We start from the raw sequence: 25,110 nt of genomic DNA on the forward strand, positions 1-25,110 counted from the left end.
GAAATCCAGTTAAAATCTTCATGTGGAGGGACTGTCCTTTTCAAGTGGGGAATTGCACAAAAAAAATAGATCACAACTTGACAATGAATGCGGCTGTTTACACTCAGGGTACATTACGCCATGTTTTCTATGTACGACGTTTTCAATATAATTCATAATCCCACGTTTATAATGAACAACGCGTTATGGTTATTGTGTTATTATTACAAACGGTGTACGCACAGAACAGAGGGGTGGGGTGAGCAAAGCTCATTATCATTTAAAGACACATGCACTTAAACGGCGTGCTGAAAACAGAGCTGTTTTTGACCAGGTAAAATGAGTGTTTTCTTACAATACTAATGAGAATTTTTAATTAAAGTATATTACAAACTTTTAATTTAGACCCTAAAGAATCATATTAGCTTGTACAAAAATGGCATTATATGACCCCTTTAAGATAGGTTTAATATTGAGAGACAGGCTATTGTGTGTAGCAGGCATCAGGAAGCTTGCGTTTTACTTTCGCTTTTGAATTAGCTATCTGTGTATAGATTATAAAACATTAAACATAAAAAACATGTATCAGATGCTTAGGCTCTGTTTCACAATGAATCCTCCGCCATGGACTTGTCAGTCATCTCACCTTACTTTTGTCACGTGATCAGTGAACTGATTGTGCGACTCTACAGCTCGTGCGGGATGAGCAGAGCGAACCTTTACAACAGTTTCTCACAGTCATGGTTCCTGTGTCATGTGATTTCCTTGCCCTCATGTGATCATGTCTTGTGCTTCCCTTTTCTTATGTGTCACGTTTTGATTGGTTCATTGTTTCATTGGTGTTTCTTGTTTGGTCATTCGTTTTCTGTGTATAAAGAGCCGTCATTTTCCCATTGTCTCTTGTCTAGTATTGTCTCTGTAACTTCTGTTGGTGAGTTGTTTTCATGTTTATGTTATTGACCAGTCTTTATTTTGCTCACTTATGATTATTGTAAATAAACTGGGTTCAGCATAATGTATCACAAAGAACTTGGATAAAATATTCAACGCAGATAGTGCACACCAAAAGCCTATTGTCTGACTTGACAGCTCTGGTTCATCCCTTGACTGCTCAGCCTACTCTCAACTACTCTCAACTACTCTCAACTACTTCCAAGGCAATTTGCTTGACATCTCAAATGAGACGTTGTTAGGAACATTGATAACACTTTATTTCGATGGTCCCCTTTAGTCATTCTACCAACTATAAGTAACTTTGCAACTACGTCAACTAGCAGTCTTTAGAGTATTATTAGTCTGTCTGATTATTATCTGCTAAAACTTTATTTTGATGCTCCCCAACAGACATTCTAATGACTATAAGAAACTTTGAAAGTACTTCAGATTATTCTACTAAACCCAACCTAACAGTCTTCTAATACTCTATTGAGAGTTAGCTGACATGTAGTTGCATACTGATAAGAATTAGTTGACATGTAGCTGCAAAGTTACTTATAGTTAGTAGAATGTCTAAAGTGGAAATGTCTAAATGAACCAGAACTTTAAATTCTGTAAAAAAAACCTATGAGAAACGTACCTGCTACCTTGGAGTTGTAGGCCACGCCCACCCCACAGATGTTGTTGTTTGAAACTGCAGACACCTCACCAGCACACCTGGTTCCATGACTGGAAAAAAAACAAAAACATTCAGAGATGTCTAGAGTTACATATTTCACAATGATTTATGTGATCTAACAATTAAATATTAAAATGATTTGTTAAAAAACATCTTTCCAGTCAGTAAAGCTCTTATTCAGTTATTCATATTTGTGGGCGGGGCCTGTGCAATGTGACGTCACACGGCTAGAATCTGCAAACGGCTTATTCTGAGACACTGCTTTGATTTATGGGGATTAAACAAGGAGTTTGTGGATTTTTATCATTATAGGGTGGTTGTGTACACACATTTATGTTCAAACCCCATGTAAAAGTGAATTTTGCACAATAGGTCCCCTTAAGGAAATGAAGTCATCGATGTTGAACATTACTCTACTTCAATAACAACCCGTAAATGTACAAGACAAGCTTCTAAAATGGTCTCTAGAACAGAGAATCCTCAGGAAGAGCCCCGGCATGAAGCACAGCGATGGTTCCCTCCTCTCCTCCACTCAGACAGTCAGCGCTTCTATTTATATATAAGCGTCTGATTATGCTGTGAGTCTGCAGCTCGGATGATATTACTCTGCTCTCACCACACGCCCCAGCATGCTTCACACCATGGAAAAACACAAGAGGATCTTCTCGCCTTTCTATTAGATTGTGTCTGCCCTTGATGCGCACTGTAAAAAAATATCAATTAAGCCAAGGTTTAACTAATATCTTTCTACAAAATATCGTATTCAGATTTGTACTCTGAAATCAATGCAGGTTATGACATTTTCTGTGTTAAAGGAACACGCCGACTTTTTGGGACTTTAGCTTATTCACCGTATCCCCCAGAGTTAGATAAGTCCATACATACCCTTCTCATCTCCGTTAGTGCCGTAACTCTGTCTGACGCACCCACCGCTAGCCTAGCTTAGCACAAAGACTGGAGGTAAACGGCTCCAGCTAGCATACTGCTCCCAATAAGTGACAAAATAACGCCAACATTTTCCTATTTACATGTTGTGATTTGTATAGTCACAGCGTGTACGAATAACAAGGTCACATGAGACACAGCCATCTTCTAACCGTATACATACTGGGAACTATATTCTCAGAAGGCGAAGCACTGCTACTTCTGCGGAGTGATTTGCTCCAACTCTTATTATTTTGTCGCTTATTGGGAGCAGTATGCTAGCTGGAGCCGTTTACCTCCTGTCTTTGTGCTAAGCTAGGCTAGCGGTGGGTGCGTCAGACAGAGTTATGGCACGCACGGAGATGAGAAGGGTATGTATGGACTTATCTAACTCTGGGGGATACGGTGAATAAGCTAAAGTCCCAAAAAGTCGGCGTGTTCCTTTATCTATGGACACCTAAATATTTTCAAAATCGACTAGTCTGCAGATTACCTGAAAGACTGATCGGTTCTAAGAAAGCCTCGTATAAGGCTGGTGTCAGGGTCATCCGATAATTGATCTGACATGGTTTTACAGGGGTGTTTATCAAGTCTTGCATCTAAAGTCTGATCATAATTCTGGAAATGTTTTAGGTTTCGACACAGAAAATGAATAATGTTTTATAATCAACGATTATATTAGTATGGGTTCCTCAACCAGAAAGCCACATACTGTATATATTAACACAAAACATGGCATACAAAACACAGAATATACTGTGATTTAATTGAAAGTTGTCAATATAAGAATTTTCCATAAACGCACAGCAACTAGTAGCCAGAATCATGCTGTAAATTTGCACCATTTTTTTTTACTTAACGGTGCTGTATGTACGTTTTTGACTGTACTAAAGCATAGAAAATACCATAATATGTTTGCAGATATTTAGGAAACATGCTAAGTTCACATACTCGTTTCTCTGTAAAACACTTCTACAGCCAGTTATTTTACTATGAAATGTGCGTTCCGTGTTGGCATGTCTGTTTGTGTTTTGGTCTGTGCGAGACCGCACGTTGCCAATTTACCCAATAGTATTTCGACACCCGGGTTGCCAGTTGCCGGAAAACACAGCATAATGCAGCCTTGGAAGCCAGCGAACACACTGGGTCAGAGATCGCAGATTCTACCCGACCTACAAAACCTTGGTATCCATCTAAATATCACTATGAACGGGAGCATGTTAAAACGCGATATCAACTCAAATCAACTCATCAGCTTTCAGAGTGTAATGGTGCGTTCACACCAGACGCGAATAGCACGTCAGGCGCGAGTGATTTCATTGTTAAGTCAATGCAAAGACGCGTTATGCGCATAAAAAATTCCTGCGGCGCGGTAGACGCGAATACGCCTCATTCGCGCATCAAGTTCCATTTATCATCAATACAAAAATAAATTACAGATTATGTGGGTGAGGGCGAGGGTGATCCTCGCTCCGATGTGGGACAACAGGTCATCAAACCTGGCGTGGGACAGGCGGAAGCACCGCTGATAGCGGCCGTCATCCAGGCACAGCTCCTGGAGCAAATGGTGAAACTCGCCAAACTGGGTACGCCTCCGGAGGGTCTCGGTGGACCCAAGTACGGCGACGATGACCCCTATGCCGCTGTTCTGCTTTCCAAAGCAAATACAGAGCGGTGACTCTCTCGATAAATGATCGATCAACATCAGACATCTTGTAAAAAGATGGCCGCCAACGGGTTTTGAAACTTTCTCCTCTGACGCGCGTGATGCGCGTAAATTTCGCTTCAAACTTTTGTTTTTACACGCATCAATTTCGCTCTTGACGCGCGAATTGACACAAAGTGGTCAAGCGTATAACTAGACGCGGCAGGCGCAAATTTGACGTGCTATTCGCGTCCGGTGTGAACGCACAGTAAGTCTCCTCGCATTCAATTGTCAATTGCGATCGTTCCTGTTGCGTGTCCTCAATCTGCCGAGTCTGAGGAGGCGGGAGAAACAACGATCTCTGATATTTAGAATTTGGACTGCAGTACCTATTTCCACCACTAGCTGTCAATCTCACATATACTGCACCTTTAACGTCTGGTACAGTAATATTCTCTGATGGTGTGACAGTGTGATGGGGGTCTTTGAGCAGAGCAGCACGCCGACAGAAGGCTTGCCAATCTTCCCTGACCTTCCTCCCGTCGGGCACCTTCTGTCCACATACTGTACATGTGCAGGAGAAATATCTCATACACTCTCGTGAAAGCATTAGCTGTCGGCTGCACAAATCTGCACAATAAACAGCTCATCATCCAAGCCAAGAAAACAGCTACTCTTGTATTTGATATAGTTTTGAACAGGTTCCTAGCTAAGAATTCAGGATCTTAAGAGATTATATTGCTTTTTTTAATCAGGTTTAATCAGTGTGTTGAATATAGCACATGTGTCCCTACAAGAGGAGAAGAGCTTGTGCATCGGGTGAAGACAAATCCGTTCAATGTCGTATCATAACTCTAAAGCATCCTTAGACTGATTCCGGTGAAAACTATAAACATCGTGGCTCTGCGGTGCTGTTGAACTATTATTGCTCATTTGAGCATCCAAACCAGCCCAACACAGAAACACTGGCTCAAACAATTACATACATTTGGGGTGGGACTATCTGTTTGTCCAAACAATAGCAGGCAGAGGGGTGGAAGTTTGTTTCCATGGAATAAAAAAGTAATTGTGACTTTTTTTTCCCTCAGAATTGCGAGTTTATATCTCACAATTCTGAGGAAAAAAAGCAGGAATTGGGAAATATAAGCAATTGCAAGAAAAAAAAGTCAGAATTGCTAGTTTATGTCTTCCAATTTGGACTTTATTACTTGCAATTATGTATTTTTATCTCACATTTCTGCAACTGTCAGTTATAAATTATGAATTGTGAGATTAAAAAGTCGCAATTAATTGTTTTATTCCCTGATGGAAACAAGCTTCCATAGTTCCAGAAACCTGTTTCATAACAGTTTTATTTTCATGTCTTTCGCTAGTGGTGCAGAAATGACATGCTTTTGCACACAATATATATGAGCCTCAATCATCTGAGAAATTGAATCAATTAACAAACAAATGAAAAAATCATCAGTGAATAAAGTGAATAGTCAACAAATGCATTTTTACTGCTAATGTAATGTAGTGTCATAAACTGCTTTTTTAAAATATACATGCTTGGGAGTTTAAGTGCTTTCTTAACGTTTGTGAATGCAAATGCTTTTAGCTGTGAGCTCACGTGTGTGTCGCTGCGTCACGAAGTGTTCTGAGTGCACACAGTTACGTTACACTGGACCGTACTGAATGGTGAGATTCTTGTGTCTTTCTTGTCCACACGACACCCTTCCTCACATAAACATCTCTCGTTTGTTCTGTTTCATAATGCACAGCGGAGAGGAGGATCAGATTATTTATTCAGAGAGAATGGAAGAAAACATCGATTTAAGTATTAAAACTCCTTGCATCTCTTGCAGAGCATTAATGAATGTTTATTGTAATGTAAAATCTATTGAGTGCTGAGTCATTGATCAGTCCCACTGGAGGTGGCAATGAAACATGGCAGTTTTCCTCGTGATCTTCACCTCGGGGTGGTTTTGCTCAGGCCTACATCGCTCTGATAGGAGAGCAGAAGGAAAGGCTCATTGCGTGTGTTAATGCAGCTGGGCTGAGAGCCAGGGAGAGATGACTTAATGGGGTTACGTGTAAGGAAAATCAATACAGAGAGGCAAGGAGTCCTTCATCCAAACCCTGCTAAGAAACACAGTTGCAGGTCAGTGCACTGCGGCATCAGCGAGATCTTCAGCGAGCAGATTTATATCTTATACGGTGAACACATCATTTGCTCTAAAGCTAAATTGACAGTAAAGGCATTTATAATGTTACAAAAGATTTATATTTCAACTTTCTATTCATCAAAGAATCTTGAAAAAAAAAAAGATCAATGTTTCCACAGAAATATAAAACTGTTTTCAGCATTGATAATATTCATAAATGTTTCTTGAGCTGCGAATCATCATATTAGGGTGCTTTCACATCTGTAGTTCGGATCATTTGGTCCGGACCAAGGGCGAAAAATTATACTTTGTAGCATTTGTCAGGCATTTTGGTTCCTCTTCACACCACACTGATCGCTCTGGTCCGGATCAGTTTATGAGTTGATGAAACGAACCAAAATGCAGTCACGTGACAACATCCACATCACTCGTTGGCCAGATGTGACTTGAACGCATTTCCATAACTGCACTTCGATTGGTCAGAATTAACGTGCGGGAAAATTCCAACAGAACTCCCAGAAGTAAACAAAGAGGAGTAAAATCCGGCAGACAACACGCCGCTGTTCACTGTGGAGAGACGACTGCGTGAGCTGAATGTATCCCTGGTCATATTTTATCATATAGTTTGTCTACACCACTTTAGACAAACGATAATGTTTGAGAATGAAGCGAGGATGCGGCTCGAAAATAAACTCCAAGTTTGTCCGTGAGCTGCCATGCTTAAAGTGCAAACTGTCAACAAACATTTCTCTTCTTCCCATAATGCACAGTGCAGTAGACTACGGCAACTGGTTTAGGCCAAAATTACGCAGTTCTTTGGCAGTTGGGTCTGTTCGAGGTCGGATCACGTTCTCACCACAAACGAACCGCTCCAGAGTTCGTTTCAAAGCGCACCGAGACCACCTCTTCTAGGAGATCTCGGTACGCTTGTTTGGTCCGCTTTTGGTGCGCACCCGAGTGCGATTGCCGCATTCACACCTGCCCAAATGAACCGCACCAACGGGGAAAGCGAACTCTAGTGCGATTCAACCGAACTAAATGAGGCAGGTGTGAAAGCACCCTTAGAATGATTTCTGAAGGATCATGTGACACTGAAGACTGGAGTAACGATGCTGAAAATATTGGCCAAACCTTTGAACAGCACTAATGATATAGAAATTTGAATATAGAAATAAAAAATAAAAAATCTTGCATCAGTGCTTTTAAAAAGGCTTCACATTATGTGACACATGAGTAAAAAAAAAGACAAAAAACCTTTAAAGATAATGTTATCAGACTAAATTCTGATTCAATGAGCCACAATTGAAGCTGAGAAATATTATTAGAGATATTAAAATATAGACATACCATATAGATATTAATTAACACGACAATGCGTCCATACGCTTTGCATTGTGTCCACTCAGTATTTTCACATTTCTACATGGTTCTTCTTGCTACTTTCACATGAAAAGAACAAATCCCAGAGAGCAACACAGTGTCGGCCCAGATACATGTGGATTCAGCGCGTACCAGATGTGGGCCGGATCTGTGCCGACTCTGTGTTGCTGTCCGGGATCTGTGCTGTCCACTGATATCCACTCAAACAACTACGGATGCACACATCAAAATATGGCCACACACACACTGTCATTCTGAAAACCAGCCGCTAGAAACGGAGCTCATTACCTGTTAAACCAGTCGTCCGTGTAGCGGGGGTAAGGGAACGGGTCGTTGCTACTGAAGTCAAAGCTGGCTTCTGCGTTCTGAAACATCAACAAGAAACAGAGGATCCGTCATCAAGCTTTACAGACTTATGAATTAGTACCAATTATGTCAAAACAAACAATGAGCTTCATTTCAGTAATTAGTCATTCATTATTTAGAAACCATCTCTGGAATTCCCATTGTGTTCATCCCTCCGTGTGCTTCGAGCTGCCCCTCATTAAACGTTCCTCTAGCTATTCCTTAATTAACTATCCACCCAATCTCAGGGGTAATGCATTCAAACACTGCGGGAAACACGGCACAGACACCTCAATCATGAGAGGAACTTCATTCTGGTCTGACAAAAACTTGCAGAGACATGAGGAAGAAAAGGTCGGTGTGGGTGTATGACCACAATCTGAAATGAGTCGTTTTGTCACAGTAATGGTGTATATATATATATATATGCAGAAATTCAATGAACCAATAATGTGTAAGGTTTTTTTTTTGAAAGAAGTCTCTTCTGCTCACCAAGGCTGCAAGTATTTGATCAAAAATACAGTAAAAACAATAATATTGTGAAATATTATTACAATTTAAAGTAACTGTTTTCTATGTGAATATATTTTAAAATCTAATTTATTCCAAAGCTGAATTTTCAGCATCATTACTCCAGTCTTCAGTGTCACATGATCCTCCCGAATTCATACATTATTAATGGTGCTAAATTAGTAATAATGATTCTTCTTATAACAATGCTGAAAACAGTTTTTGCTACTAACTAAAAATTCATGATTATTTGATGATCAATTCAATGCATAATTGCTGAATAAAATTGGCCTATTTATTTATTTATTTACCCCAAACTTCTGAAAGTAAAAAAATCTGTTTTCAACATTGATAATAAAATTATAATAATATAGTTTCTTGATAATCAAATCATCATATTATACTGATTTGTGAAGGATCATGTGAGTCTGAAGACTGGAGTAATGATGCTGAAAATTCAGCTTTGATCACAGGAATAAATTACATTTCTAAATTTCACTATATTAATGTTTTTACTGAATGTTTGATCAAATGTAAATGCAGCCTTGGTGATCATGAAAGACTCCTTTCAAAAACAAGAAATCTTAATTATTCCAAACTTTTGATCGATATTATAAATAGTGTAAAACAGTGATGGCTCTACCGCAGTATAAATCTCTCTATCCACTGCCACACAGTATATATGACCCATATAAACCTGGCAAGCTGCAGGAGCTGTAAACATATTTCACATCATTTCAGCCAGCGAAATCAACAAATGCCCTCTTCAGAGCAGAACCATGCAGAACCTTCCCCATGCTCATGATCTCAGGTCTTCACAGCGTTTCTCACCATACGGCCCGAGCGTGGCCTTCATTAGGCCAGAGTTGAAGAGATGGCTCACTTGTGTGGTCGATGGCTCCAGGCTGATGAGGTTTCAGCCTGGCATTTACCAGTGACTCAGTGGGAGACAAAAGGGAGGCCTTTGGTTCCCGAGGCCCGGTTTAATGACGTGTTTGGAGAAGATAACGGAGGATGGAAGGTTTTCATAGGGATGACAAAACTGAGAAAACTGAGATTCACTGGTTCATCCAAATTCAGCTGGTCTCCTAGTGGAACCATCGGTGAGAAATATTCTTATGACAAAGTATAACAAGAATTTATTTTGTTCTGACCATAAGCCCAATGTTAACTATTAAGAAAAGCCAAATGCATGCCATGTGAAATCCCTTCTTAACTGGTAGACAGTCACATCACATGTACATAACATCAAAGTACCAAATAACAGAAACAAGTATCATTTATATTTGCCAAAACATGCTTATTTATTTTCCCCTCAGAAATGATGAACTTTATGAATGATACTTTATTATCCTTATTATCATTCTGAATTTTTTTAATAACAATTATCAAGCGTAGCGTTAGTTCTGGCAGGTCACGTTAGTCAAGCTCGCATCAGCTGATCCACATCTACCTATAGGAATACGACACCTATCACCGTATACATATATAAGCTCCTTCAGTATTATCAGCAGATATCGCGTTCTCAGGAGCTGATTACCCTCCTCCATCCCCAGCTCCTCCTCTCGCCCAGTCAGGATTTGACATTCTGATTCCCCTTGAATCAGAACAATTATCGAATATGTTGTACTTTTAAAATCTTGAATTAAATATATTTGCAAATTTTCATGTTGGTTCTGTTCTGTTTCCCCCAAGGGGGATTATTGCTGCTCTCCCTGCTCTTATCCATGCTAGGCTAGTTCTCGCCCAGAACAGAACCATACCGCCAATCCAAACTGTATGCTAATTGTCAATCATATTTGACGGTAGTGGTCCTGACAGAAATAATAAGAAAACACGTGTTCAAGAGAACAAAATCATCACTTCCTGGGAAATCGGCACAAAATATCAGGAATAAAACTGTAAGTTTCTGCAATCGGACTCTTTTTCCCTCCATCATAAACGAGTGTGTCTCAGAGCGTCAGACGAAACACAGTAAACGCTGTCATGTTCTCTGGCGTTCGGATGCTGGTGTTCGGGAACACACTCGTGTGTGTGAGACGCTTCTGGAGGGAATTAAACCAAATCATTCTGATCACACACTTCGACTCCGGCGTTTCAGAAACACCAAACTAACATTAGAGATGCTGCGACGCCATTGGTCCTCTGGTTACTCCAGTTATCCAATCACAGCTGACGCTGAGGCAGAGTCACATGAGTTTTGAGGGATTTACTCTGCTAATGTGTTTCCATCATAGATTATGTGCATTTCTTCTCATCGGATGAAAAAATGTATCCACTTCAATTGGGCACATACATCTATATGAGCATTATTAGAATTTATGCGCATCTTGCCGTATCCATCCCCTTTTTTTAACGCAATATCCCAAAATTCACATAAAAATAGGTGGTTATAGCTAATGTTCCTGCCATAGAAAAAAAGTCCAGTTTCTCAGAGTCTGCACTCAGAGAAAGTAGAGCATGATAATGGACAGCAGTCCCAGAGCGAACGGCTCCCAGAGACAAATGACACATCAGTCCTGTGCTTTACAGCAGTGTGTGTGTCCCATAATCCATCAGTGCAATCATGGAGATTCAGATTCTGCCGTTCATGTCGGCCTTCACTTCAGCTCTCTCAGAGGAGAGGAAGTATCCTTCTCTGCCCCAGAGACTTCATTAATGGAGAGCAAGACGAAAACATGAAATTGCATCAGTGCTTCAAAACATCATCAGTAATAGTGATATTCTGAATTGCAATGTATTTATAAATACAGTATATTAGGGATGCACCATTTAAATGGCAATTTAAAAAAAGATGGGCCGATACCGATAACCGATAATTCTTTATATTTTAAAGCGATAACCGATATATTGGCCGATAAATCTAAATCCAAATTTATTTTAATAATTTTTGAGAGACAAAACAAAACAAAACTGCCAAAACATTACAAAAACAAAAGTCTCAACATTAAAAGCCCTGTCCCAAGCACACAATTTTAATGTTCTCATGATAATGTTGTGTAGCCGATATGAAAGATTGCTGCACATGTTGCACTTCACCGTGTTTTCCTTTTTTGAAGTGATTTCAATCATATTTCAAGCTATTCAAAACCATCATGTTGAACAGTGCGCATCTGAAGTGTCTCGGCTGAAGGAAATAATACATTAATTATGGTTTTAATATATCGACCAAATTTTCTAATCGGGCCGATAACGATAACATTAACAAATATATCGGCCGATACCGATATGGTGGCTGATATATATATGTATATGATTTTACCACAATTAAGGGAATTAAGGGAAGTCAAGGGTCTATTACCCCTATACACTCGTAAAATCACTGTAGCGCAAAGCCTCGAGTGGCTTATTGCTTTTTTCTTACTCGCTTTCCAGTACAAATATCTAAACATCCATAAATCAAGATTCATTTACTTGAGAAGCAAAATGACTTAAGATAATAAGTTTTGTTTTCAAAATATCTGCCAATGGGGTTAGAAAAATAAACTTAATTCTTGCATTGCACAAAATTAGATTAATGTTCACTAAATAGTTCCACTCATGCTACATCTGTGAGGTCAAAGTTTAAAAAATGCTCTAAAACCCTTGTGTGTGCGTATGACATCATTTTAATCACCATGGAAACCGAATACCATAGAGGAAAGCGTGTTGAAAGACACACATACAGCGCAGTGAATTCAGCAGCAGCTGAGCGTGATTCGGTCTGTTCTTTGGCAAGTCTCCATTTGGCTGCCGCCTGGAGACCGCAGTTAGCAAGCGATGAATTAAATCCAGTCCCCTGTCGGAAACAATCCTTCAAACGATTATGCTAATTCACTCCTCATCCCACATTAGTCCTTATTAGGAAAATTATTCTGAATCTATTTTTAACCTCGTACCCTTCAGGCACACACACACACACACAAAAACAAACGTTTACATTCTGTCTTTCAGCGAGTATAGTTCTGCTGCTAATGGTGAGTAACGGGGATGTCTGGGAGGAATTGATGCTAAATAAAACAGTAGCAGGGGAGGACATGGTGAATTATGCTTCAGCTGGGCCCGGCTGGAGACATCATCCTCCTCCGCAGTCAAACCCAGGTTATTTTTGGGTTAAACTCATCTGTGGTGCACATCCACGGCTCCTGCGGCTCACAGAGCTCAGCGGGTCTCAGAACAGTAACAGCTCTACTTCACTGGCGGAGGAGCATTCGTCAAATATTCTGGTTCCGACTCCCATTTCGACTCCATTAAGATTTCATTGATAGCTATTTTAGTGGTTTGGAAGAAGAACTTCCGCAGTAAATACTGTATATACTTAGGGGTGTAACAATATATCATGTCACAATATAACGCAATACAAAAATGAAACAATATGTATTGTGGATTGTGACAATATGTATTGTGGATAGTTCACCCAAAATTAAAATTACGCTGTGAGAATAAATTCAAGTTTACAGAGTTTTAGTGTCAGTACTACATTAAACTGCTATATATAATGTTGAATATAATGTATAATAATGCAATGGGGGATATTAGTGGGTCCTGATAATGCCAAATGTCTGATGTTACCAGTAAAAAGTGTCCTACATTATTTTAAATATATCTAGTCAGTGACAGAGATCAAGCATATTCATCTAAAATAATTCAGTATTTCCAGCTTCAGAATCATGAATATTGTTATTCTGGTGTCTCTATTGTCCTGTGCTTTGGGTTTCAGCACCAAGTCCAAGACTATTCATTTACACACACAATGTAATATCAAATTTAGCATTTTAATCAACAGTTAATTTTTTGTCCTTTTATCATGTCTTGGAGTATCGCAATAATATCGTATTGTGAGTTCAGTATCGTGATATGTATCAAATCGTGACATGAGGGTCTCGTTACACTGCTAGTATATACTAAACAAAAAATCGATACTAAAACAACACTTTTTTAGTCACATAAATGGAAATGAAAGCTTTAGAGTAAGTTCTGCCAGGAAGACTCAATTGTTACGTCACTTATTACCTTCACATCTAACCAATCGTGTTCTAATACTTGGCAGGATAAAAGATCGGTACTTACACACGTCTGAGTTCGCAGATGCTGATGCCATCATTTACCTCCATCCTCCCACCACCACCAGGATGGTCCCCTCCCCTTCCCTCCATCCTCCCACCACCACCAGGATGGTCCCCTCCCCTCCCCTCCATCCTCCCACCACCACCAGGATGGTCCCCTCCCCTCCCCTCCATCCTCCCACCACCACCAGGATGGTACCCTCCCCTCCCCTCCCCTCCATCCTCCCACCACCACCAGGATGGTCCCTGTCCATTCCTCCCCACCACCACCAGGATGGTCCCCTCCCCTCCCCTCCATCCTCCCACCTCCACCAGGATGGTCCCCTCCCCTCCCCTCCCCTCCATCCTCCCACCACCACCAGGATGGTCCCCTCCCCTCCCCTCCATCCTCCCACCACCACCAGGATGGTCCCCTCCCCTCCCCTCCATCCTCCCACCACCACCAGGATGGTCCCCTCCCCTCCCCTCCATCCTCCCACCACCACCAGGATGGTCCCTGTCCATTCCTCCCCACCACCACCAGGATGGTCCCCTCCCCTTCCCTCCATCCTCCCACCACCACCAGGATGGTCCCCTCCATCCTCCCACCTCCATTAGGATGGTCCCCTCCATCCTCCCACCTCCATTATGATGGTCCCTTCCCCTCCATCCTCCCACCACCACCAGGATGGTCCCTGTCCATTCCTCCCCACCACCACCAGGATGGTCCCTTCCCCTCCATCCTCCCACCACCACCAGGATGGTCCCCTCCCCTCCATCCTCCCACCTCCACCAGGATGGCTTTGGCATCATCTTTGAAAAGGCCAGTCTTGCCGTCCAGGCCGTGCCGTAGAATATCAGCACTGGTTGGAAAGGCCTATGAAGCGGCATAAAGGAGTTCCTGCTGAAGGAACTGGATACCAGCAAGGGCCTTGTCCCTAACGCGGTTAAAGAGCACCGCCGAGCCACAGACCAGTCTCTTCGAGATACCAAACATATGGCCCACGCTATCGGCCATTCAACGGCAGCCAGAGTAGCTACAGAGAGGCACCTGTGGCTAAACCTGTAAGAGATCAAGGAAAAAGAGAAAGCTTTTCTGCTGGCCTATTTGACGACACGATCAACACCACTGTCAATTGGTTTCAAGTGGCAAACGAAGCAATCTGATGGATTCCAGCAGTTCGTCCCTCACCCGGGTCCAGCAGCCTCCGGTCCCTAAGGAGATCTCAGGTCTGTTTTTGTGTCCCAGGCAGCCAAGAGAAAGAAATCCTGACGCCAAGTCCTTACTGGCGAGCCCCTTCGAGGGAGAGAGAGTGGTACTGACCTACATGCCCCATCTCTCTCTCGACCCTGCCAGCTCCGGTGTTTGGTGGAACAGCAGTTTCCGGAGGGGTTTTCAGCCAGTCTCAACTCACAAATACCTCTTCTGCCGAACGTCTCTCCTTGGGTTCTATGGACTATAGAATACGACTACAGAATTCAGTTTAAGTCTCATCCTCCTCGTTTCAATGGCATGCTCCCCACTACGGTGAAGCCAGATCAGATATATATACATATTCCATTGCTAACGCTCTTGGACAAAGGGACCATAGAACATGTTCCCCTCCCAATAAGAAACTCATTAAAGCCATTATTTTCTCGTCCCCAAGAAGCACAGGATAACTGCTCTACCTGAGGGCAGTGTACATTCCTGGACACCTAAATTCGGGAGCAAAGTAAGGGGCTGAGGCCCGGAGATTGGCGACTCCATCCTCAAGTAGTGGAGTCCATATGGTAGAGGTTTGGCCAGGCAGATCTCTTCACCTCCGAGGAGTCTCCCGGGAGTTCTGGCGAGGGTTCGTCAGGATGGAAAATGTCTGCTACTAGTAGCTCTGGAAACTGTGGGTCTGGATCCTGAGGGGTTACAGCTCGTAGATTCTGGTCTCTCAACTGAGGTCATTAATTACATTTTAAATGCTAGGGCCCCCTCCACTAGATTGTATGCTCTTAAAGGGAACCCCGGGTATTAAGACTTGTATGGCTTAATATAACGTAAATGATGTCTCTTACTAAAATATGTGGTAGAAATATTTTTATTTTAAAAAATCCACATAGTTTTAGACATATTTTGGACAATGGGGGCGCCATTTTAGGTGCGCAGTGCATTCTGCGTCGATGACGTCAAATGGTTACACCCGGTGAGACACAACACAACTACTGGCACCACAACACAAAACTTTACCGCAACACAACTCGGAATATAAATACTGATACAATGCCACATTGTGCGGCTTTTGGTTGTAATTTTCAGTCGAAGGGCAACAAGAGAAGCTTTCACTGCTTTCCTAGCTATAAGAAGAGTAGAAATGGGAAGACTAAAAAAATCCCTCTTTGTTCTCTTCTCTTTAGCCCTGATGCCTTTGAGGCTTTTAGTAGACCACAGCTTGCAAGAACTTACAGGTGGGATGTATATAATCATAGACTTAAACCAAATGCCGTACCATCGATTATTCCCCACAAGGAGTCTAAACGCCGTCTACACATCGAGTGAAATCCGCGCTGAGAAACGTCTTTAAACGATTCATTAAAAAGAACTGGTTCGTCATAAGAGTAATTCGTTCATGAATCTTTTTGTTGCTGCGTGCAACTAGTAAAGACAACACAAAAGGAAAATGCATTAACTATTTATAGACATTGTTTTGTTTTGTGGCACCAAATCCTCCTTTCATCACATTCAATTCAGACTGACAAGCTCTAAACTCCAAACATCATAACTAAAACATCATTGCCTTTGCCTGGACACTGCCACTCACTATAAGTGCAGGAAACACTGTAAGAGTATTTTAGCATGTCTTCCCCCAGCCTGATTTATCGAGAGTCGTGAAGGACTGGCAGACAGAAAATAGTGCATCTCTTCTGAGAGACACAGGGTGAAGTAAAGATGGAAAGAGATCTACTGTATGCAAGTAAGGCACTGATGTATGATGTGTGGCAGCATTTCTTAATTGCCAAGGTGCAGCAAATCCCTTCTCAGCGGGGAAGAGAACTCAACCATTAGCTGCATATTTAATTGCGCACAGGATGCAAATGTGTCATCTGTTTGAAGAAAAGAAAGCCTTTCTTTGCAAACCTTTACAACAGGGATCATTGCCATGCGCTGGATTTATTCCACTGTCTACATGCTGTAAAGCTTCATAAGCCGCATGAACATTAAACATTAATTAGGTTGAGAAACGGAAAACAACGCATTATTTTGCCACAGAGGAGTTTGCTTGTTTAGCGCTCCACATTAACCAGCTAGTTCATCTGAGTTCTAGACATGACCAAAGCTTCATATCACAATGTGAGTCATATCACATCATTGTAACTGTGTCTACGATAGTAAAATAATGTTTGCTGAGCATTCAATTAAAATGGTTTATCTATTAAATAACCAGTTCAGCTAAATAAATACTTCACAGATTAAAAGTGCTTCAACGGTCACACATTACAACAAGGTTCCATTAGTTAACAGTCGTTAACTGCATTAGTTAACATGAACTAACAATGAAAAAGACTTCTAAAGCATTTATTAATCTTAGCTAATATTAATTTCAACATTAACTACTACATTGAAATCATAAGTTGTATCTTTTATTATTATTATTTCATGGACATGTCAAGCTGACATGAACTAACAATGTACAGTTGTATTTTTATTAACTAATTTTCATTAAAATGAATACATACTATGTATGTAGTTAATGCATTACAAATGGGAACTTATTGCAAAGTCTTTACAATACTTACAATTTACTTCAAATATTATATAAATATTAAATATGAGGATTAAATGAAAAAAGTACTTACATAATTTGAGGCGAGATCTGGATGTAGATAATCAATGCCTGCAAGGTGATGTCAAAATAGTACGTTATTGGCCATTCAATCTTTACATGATGAAATTAGCAAACAATACTAAACATTATCAAGCCTTTAAAGTGCCTCTATTGTGCTATTTTAAAGGTTCTTCATGTTGTTTCAGAGTCTCAAAACAGGTTTACATCTATCTAATGTAAAAAAAAAAACACTTTATTTAACTCATAATCTCCACTGCAGCATCAGCTCTTTTCTCTCAGTGTCTGAAACGCCTCCATCAAGGATTCAGTCTCTCTAAGCCCCGCCTCTCTGAGAGCTGCTCTGCTCTGATTGGTCAGAAGCAAACGCTCATTATCATATCTGAATCTCAGCTCTTGATCACAGTGATACGAACAGTAACGATGGCGAGGGTTTTACCGTATCAATCTCATCAAAGTGGATTTGCTTTGTCAGCAGAAAACAGCGTCTTCTCCACATGAACAACACGAACCAAACTCTCTGATAAACTACAGTGTTTGAGGGTGGGGTTAAGAGACGCTGATCAGCCAATCAAGACCAGAGGCTGGCATTATGCAAATTAGTTACAAACCTACACAGGTTCATCAGGAAGTGAGACTAAATCACTGATGACTCGTTTCAGTTCAGAATCACTTCTTTCTTTTAGGGGACAAAAACTCCATTTATCTGCACTTTGATCTCAACTTATCAGACCTTTTACACTCTCAAGCAGCTTTATTACACACTACATGAAAGTAAATATCCAATAAAGCATAATAGTGGCACTTTAACTCATATATAACTGGTCTATGTCAAGTCAAGTCAAGTCACCTTCATTTATATAGTGTTTTTAACAGTATAGATTGTTTCAAAGCAGCTTTACAGCGATAATAGGAGATTACAGTAACAGAAATTGTTTTGGCTTTACAGCAGCTCTAGAATAAAGTTATTGTCCAGCTAAAGTTAGTTTTGATTGATTGACTTCCGTTGCAAAGATCTTTAGTTATTAACTTAGGAGCCGCTAACACGACACCGTTTCAACTGAAAACAGAAAACTCTTAATGTGTTCTGGCCGTTCATTCACACAACGACAGTGTTTAGGCTTCGCTCACCGTCGTCCATGATGGCGATGGTCACTCCTTTGCCGGTGAAGCCCATGCTCCAGGCTTCTGCCACGTTCAGGTCCAGCCCCGGGGTCCCGTCCGCCTGGCCTGTGTTTATCTAATCAAACAATAGCGAAAGCGTCACACGGGCTGAGCATCCAACGCACTGAGAATTAGATGTCATGAGGGAGGAGGCGTGGAAGGGAAAATAAATGTCACACAGATATTACACTTCGCTGAAACCCTGCTGTGGAGTGTTTATAACTGACAAACTAAATTAAAGAACGTTCTCCAGGGCAAAACAGACAGGGACGCCTGTCACGATAAGCCCTGGAGAAATAAAGAAGATATCAACGTGTTTCGATGATGGCTAATGAGGAAAAGCGTTTAAATGAAGAGCCGTCAGCGATTCCCGACTAATGCAATACAATCAGTTCCTATGCTGAAGGTCAAATAAAATGAAGACATCATGAACAATAATTACTTACAAGATACCACTGCTTGGTGAAAAGCGGGTCAGTCATGTTGACGTCAAAGTTACTGATTTCTCTGTAGCCCCTCTTTTGACGGCCAAAACCCTCCTGAGGAAACACGTTTTTCACCTGAAAAACAAAGGCAACTTACTTTGGATTTCATTGGATTTCAAGCTTCAGACTCACACTTCTATGCGTGAATACCGTGTTACATCCAACAAATACTGTAGAGTTACATTCAAGCTATTTTAAAATTCACAGGAAAAAACATTCAAATATGTCATTTAGTTGATCAAAGATAAGTTTTGAGTGACTACAGGGAAACTTTAAAGGGATAGTTCACTTTGAAATTAATTTTTGATATGTTTTAGCTTACCTCAAGGGCATCCAAGATGTAGATGTCTTTGTTTCCGCAGTAGTTTAAATTTTGATATTTTTAGGTCAAACCGTTCTTGTCTGTCAGTCATATGATGCAGGTCGATGGTCACTGTCTCAAAACACAAGCATAGAGTCCAAATTAAAACAATTCCCCACGTCCAAATGAAACAATTCCCCATCATAAGTACACATTGATGGCCTAAGACACGAAACGAGCGGTTTGTGTGAGAAAACGAACAGTATTTATATCGTTGTTATCTCTTGAAAACAGCACACGTCCAAATGATCTGACGGCGCGGGCGGGTATAGATATATACATAGATGTCGCCTTGGCTACTGCAGTTCATTGGAACGAAACAGTAGCCAAGCGTCATCTAGTGTATATATCTATACCCGCCCGCTGGCGGGTATAGATGTATACACTAGATGTCGCCTTCGCTACTGCAGTTCATTGGAACAAAACCGTAGCCAAGGCGACATCTATGTATATATCTATACCCGCCCGCGCCGTCAGATCATTTGGACGTGTGCTGTTTTCAAGAGATAACAACGATATAAATACTGTTCGTTTTCTCACACAAACCGCTCGTTTCGTGTCTTAGGCCATCAATGTGTACTTATGATGGGGAATTGTTTCATTTGGACGATGGGGAATTGTTTTAATTTGGACTCTGTGCTTGTGTTTTGAGACAGTGACCTTGACCTGCATTATATGACTGACAGACAAGAACGGTTTGACCTAAAAATATCAAAATTGAAACTACTGCGGAAAAAAAAGACACCTACATCTTGGATGCCCTTGAGGTAAGCTAAAACATATAAAAAATTAATTTCAAAGTGAACTATCTCTTTAAGCAAATTCATTAAGTTGTATCTAAAGTCTCTAATCGCGCTAAAAAGCCTTTTGCGGACACCAACATCCGAAACACAACATCTGCTGGTGATCATCCATGAGGTCTTATCAGTACACAAACAGCAGAGCACAATATTCACAGCTCGTAGAGTTTCAAAGTGCAGGATTACTCATGGTCGGATCGCTGTCCTTTAAAGCATCACACTAGAGAGACTTCACAGCGAGACCCTTCACCTCCACACCGCAGAAACCCCCCGAAGCCCGTCACTACCAGAGCGTGACGTCAGCCAGGCCTCGCAGACAAAGAAACCCCCAATTACACTCTCACATCTGCATGTGAAATAAAGACAGATGAAAGTCTGCACTCGGTCTCAGAGAGCGCTTTGATGGCGCGAGGAACCGGCCCTCCAGACAACACAAACACTAGCAGCAAACGAGCATTTCTCATTTTCACGGCCATTTTGCTTACGAATTTTTCATTTTGATCTCGGTTGTATCGACGAGTGTGAACGCACACAGATTCGAGAACATTTTAATGCTTAAAACACTGCAAGCTGATGACATATTAATTATTTTCATGAGCAGCTGAGATTCCCCACCTTATACAGTATAAGAGTCTATTATGAAACGTATAGTTCTGGCAAATTGTTACTTTGCACCTTTACATCCATACAATCTTTATACCAAGACTAAAACGCTAACATTTAAAATAGGGATGAACCGATATGAAAATTTGGGCCGATAACCGATAATTCTTTATATTTGAAAGCCGATAACCGATATATTGGCCGATAAATCTAAATCCAAATTTTTATATACATTTTGAGAGCCTGATTACAAAAACAAAAATCTCACCAGTAAAAGTCATGTCCCAAACACACAATTATAATGTTGTCATTATAATTGTATGTAGCCGACATGGCAGATTTGCACTGAACTGTATTTTCCTTTTTTTGAAGTGATTCCAATCATATTTCAAGCAATTCCAACAGTGGCATCTGAAGTGTCTCGGCTGAAGGAAATAACCCATTATTTATCGGCTTTAATATTTCGGCCAAATTTTCGAATCAGGCCGATAACGATAACATTATGAATTCTCATATATCGTCCGATACCGATTTGGTTGGCCGATATATCGTGCATCACTAATTCAAAAACACAAAGCTGTCTGCAAGTGTATGTATATCTCTCAGTCATGCAAATATATTACAGCATCACTCATATTGCTGGAGACCCATGAGAGGTCAGAGCTCTTTGACCCCATCGATCCACTGTGGCAGTAAATCAACACACACACTTGCCATTCAGAGTCATTCAAATAAATGATATCAGACAACACATGACCCGTACTTGGTGCTTTGGTGCAAATAAGGGCCACGCTAAGATGCACAGAGCATATTGGGCAAAAGAGTCCAGCATATTATTTAATTGTGAATTTACCATGTGGTAGTACAAGTATGATAATTATGACCAATATAAACTTATTTCTAATGCATTATAGATAAATATGACTTGAGATTGTGCTTAATCTCTGTATCTTAATAGAGATGATTAAAAGTAATCATGCAGACTACAAAAAACAATACAGACTTAGTGTGATCGATATGACAAGTAAAAGTAGAAATGTAGAATTTTAATTTAGTGGCCTTATCAAGTAACTTGTTCATTTTTATAAAGAATTAAACTGATGCTGTTGTCACATTTTGTCTGAGTTTGAGTTCCTGGTCTGTTGCCAGTGTTAGAGTTTTGTTTCCATGGTTATTCATTGATTGTTTAATGCACTGCACCTGTCACTCGTTTCGGTCATTGGTTTGTGTTTGTATACTGAGCCTGTCTTCTGTTAGTCTTTGTTAGGTCTACATCGCATGAAGTTGGTTGTTCTGGTCATGTTTTTGAGCTGCTGCGATTAAGTCCAGCTTTATTTCATCTCTGCGTCAGCCGACTGTGACAGCCGTCAGAACTCGACAGTAATAATTCGTTTTACTGTTTTGAATCTCTTAACTCAGTTTGTTATGAATAATCTTATTAATTGAATATGCATCCAACAAGTTCCAGCTAAAATATTAATATAATCAAATGAAATGAACCTGTTCACTGGTTTGTCCACAGATTGGCAGTACAACAGTACGAAACTTTTTCCTCATATGTCCAGGAGAAATGTATATCATGATATTACTTTTATTAAAACAAAAACACTAATGCAATGATTTAAGATTCTAGTCCTAGCACAAAACACAGTAGTCTATCAATGTGCTTCTTTCTGCAAAAGATGAGAAGAAATTCTCTCTCTACCAGGAACTACATTCAAGGACATGATAATTGAGTCGAGCGAACCTGAGCTGAAAGGTGGGAAAGTGACGGGTACAAGGAATAAATTGGCTTCAGGGGTTTATGGGTCGGTTGGGTCTATTGTAAAAATTCACTACACTACAGTAAATGGGTTTTGAAGGACACAGTACCTTTCATTTACCAATTTCGCAATCAGTTGCATTGTGCATCAGTGATCCTTAAAAAACACCAGAACTCATGATGTTTCCTGATTAAGGGGCATTCAGGCATATGTTCTTAACCCTTTGTTTCTATCGTGCGTCTCTGTGTGTGTGTTCGTGGTGTTTCCGGTGGGACTGCGCTCAGAACAGCCTGTCTTATCTCCTCACATCTGACAAACCCGTGACTCAGATGTTGCTGCTTCTCAAAATGGCACCGTACGCTTCATACGTGCATCGCCCTGAACACTGTCCTTCCCCTTTACAGACAGATCTTCATACGCAATCATATTTTAATGCATTCATTCATTTAGAAGACCGCTTTATCCGAAGAGACTTATTTTCAAATTAGAAAAATACTAGTTGAAATGATTGATCCAGGAGAGAAAACAAGCAGTGCAGATTTGCGTTCCCTAAAGAAAATACAAGTGTTTCTGAGGTAGCAAATGTAAGTGGGGCTTTGCGTGAATATCCTTCTTAATTTTGTCCCTAAAGTTCAGAACACATGCTAATTTAAACGTGTCTTTAATGGTGAAGTGTGTGATAATTGCTCCACTTGTTGAATTAAAACCCCAAACCCAGAGCGATACGAAGAGTGACAGAACAAATACTTTACTTTTAGATGAGCTGGAAGAAAATGTTTTAAAAAATGGACCCTGCTTTGTTAGCACAAGTTCCTGCTCTTATCGTGCACATGCACTCTAAAAACTGCTGGGCTGTTTCAACCCAACTTTGGGTCAAATATGGACAAACCCCGCCGTTGGGTTACATTTTTAAATTACATTTTTAACCCAACGTTTGGGTTTGTCCATTTTGACCCAAACATTTTTTTTGAGTGCAGCACACTCTTAAAAATAAAGCTTTGACATTGTACTAAAGTACCTAAAGTTGTAAACAGTGATATATACTTTTAGCAAGCTGCAAATGGAAATTGTAAACGAAATGTACTGTATGGAGAGACTTGCATTTACTGTTAGACTTCATTTGGAAAAATGTATTAAGTATTGGGATAAATGTATTGTGTACGGATAAGTGTGTTATTGTAATTCAAAGAGTGTATGGAAATTGTTTTGTCTGGACAACGCCTATGATGACCCCTTGTTCCTTGTTTTCAATTAAAAAAAGTCAAATAAAAAAATAAAGCTTCCAAAAGTGGGTATTCACAGCGATGCCATTGAAGAACCATTTCGTGTTCCAGAAAGTGAACCCTAAACCCTAAACCCTAAAACCAAGAACTTCTTTCTACTTTTTGTGCATGGAAAAGTTCAATAGATGTTAAAGGTTCTTCATAGAACCACAAATGCCAATAAATAACCTTTATTTTTAATGTTTATTAAATGTTTATTAAATATTTCTATTTTCATCTATGCAATCCTTTATTTAAATGTAACTTGCTTTGGAAATATGTCTGATTACGGAAGGAAAAGGATCCGACACGGACAGTTGTGATGAAGAACGCTGTTACACGACAGAGAGAGACTGTCCAAATGAAGAGCAGAGCAAATATTACCAGCGTCTCAGTGTAAACAGCCTGAGAGGAGCGTGTGAATGAGCAGAACACAAAAACAGGACACAGATCAATACACAGCGCTCTGAGAATACACACAACACTTGAGCCGGAAATGATGGCGATGGAGAAACCAGGGTCGTTCCAGGGTCATTCCAAGACTCTTTGCCTGAATAGCGCCTAAAGCGCCTAAAGTTGAGGTAAATCCATCACAAACTGGGATGCTTTTGCTCCAGGGATCGGATTTACTTCCTGGACATTAGTTTTGAACAATGTTGGGTCATGTCCTTAAAATCAAACATTGATATTTCATTATTTGACAACAAACTGCATAGGCCCAACAATACACAAACAAAAGCTGTACATTTGGGTTTCTAAATGTCTCTTGAATTTCAAAGGTTTCATGCATTTCGCATCCCGAAACACGCTCAAACCAGCACAATGTTTATTCTCCCGTTGCAATAAACCTGTATTTAATGTAGTCTGGGTCATATTTTCCTTTACTTTGTGTAGTTTTGTTCACGTATGGATCACTGTCTACACCGAGAAAGTCAAAAATATGATTTAAAATCAGTGAATACACCTAAATACATTGATTTACCAACAACTATTTCGTATGCATTGCATGTAATAGCTAATTAAGATAAAAATTACAAGTTACCATCGGTTTTGCAATGTATTTGTACTAAATTCAATCAATCATTTTCACCAAAATACAGTATAGTTTGATACAAAGGACACAAAACCTTTGATGCCAACAACAAAAGATGTTGCAAGCATATTTTATTCTTCTCCTTTGCAAAAGCTTTTTTTCTTTTTGTAATAGCATGATTTTATAGTCGGTTATATTTTTATTATTAGCATTTGCATTTGTTTTTCCCCTGCTGTCCATCTTTAGCTTGTGTCC

At 40.3% G+C, this 25,110-nt stretch overlaps 1 protein-coding gene across 1 annotated transcript in view; it reads right to left on the reverse strand.

Moving 5' to 3' along the window:
* The window catches only part of pcsk2 (proprotein convertase subtilisin/kexin type 2), a 70,532-nt gene that overhangs the window by 40,152 nt on the left and 5,270 nt on the right, over positions 1 to 25,110 (reverse strand). Inside the window, exons 3-7 of the mRNA XM_084392025.1 lie at positions 18,995 to 19,108; positions 18,516 to 18,624; positions 17,398 to 17,435; positions 7,979 to 8,055; positions 1,556 to 1,644 (exon numbers count right to left, since the gene is read on the reverse strand). Of these exons, the coding sequence (XP_084248151.1) occupies positions 1,556 to 1,644; positions 7,979 to 8,055; positions 17,398 to 17,435; positions 18,516 to 18,624; positions 18,995 to 19,108 (427 nt within the window). The remainder of the gene's footprint in view (positions 1 to 1,555; positions 1,645 to 7,978; positions 8,056 to 17,397; positions 17,436 to 18,515; positions 18,625 to 18,994; positions 19,109 to 25,110) is intronic.

This window comes from Rutilus rutilus, assembly GCF_951802725.1.
Source record: "Rutilus rutilus genome assembly, chromosome: 20".
Classification (NCBI taxonomy): Eukaryota; Metazoa; Chordata; class Actinopteri; order Cypriniformes; family Leuciscidae; genus Rutilus; species Rutilus rutilus.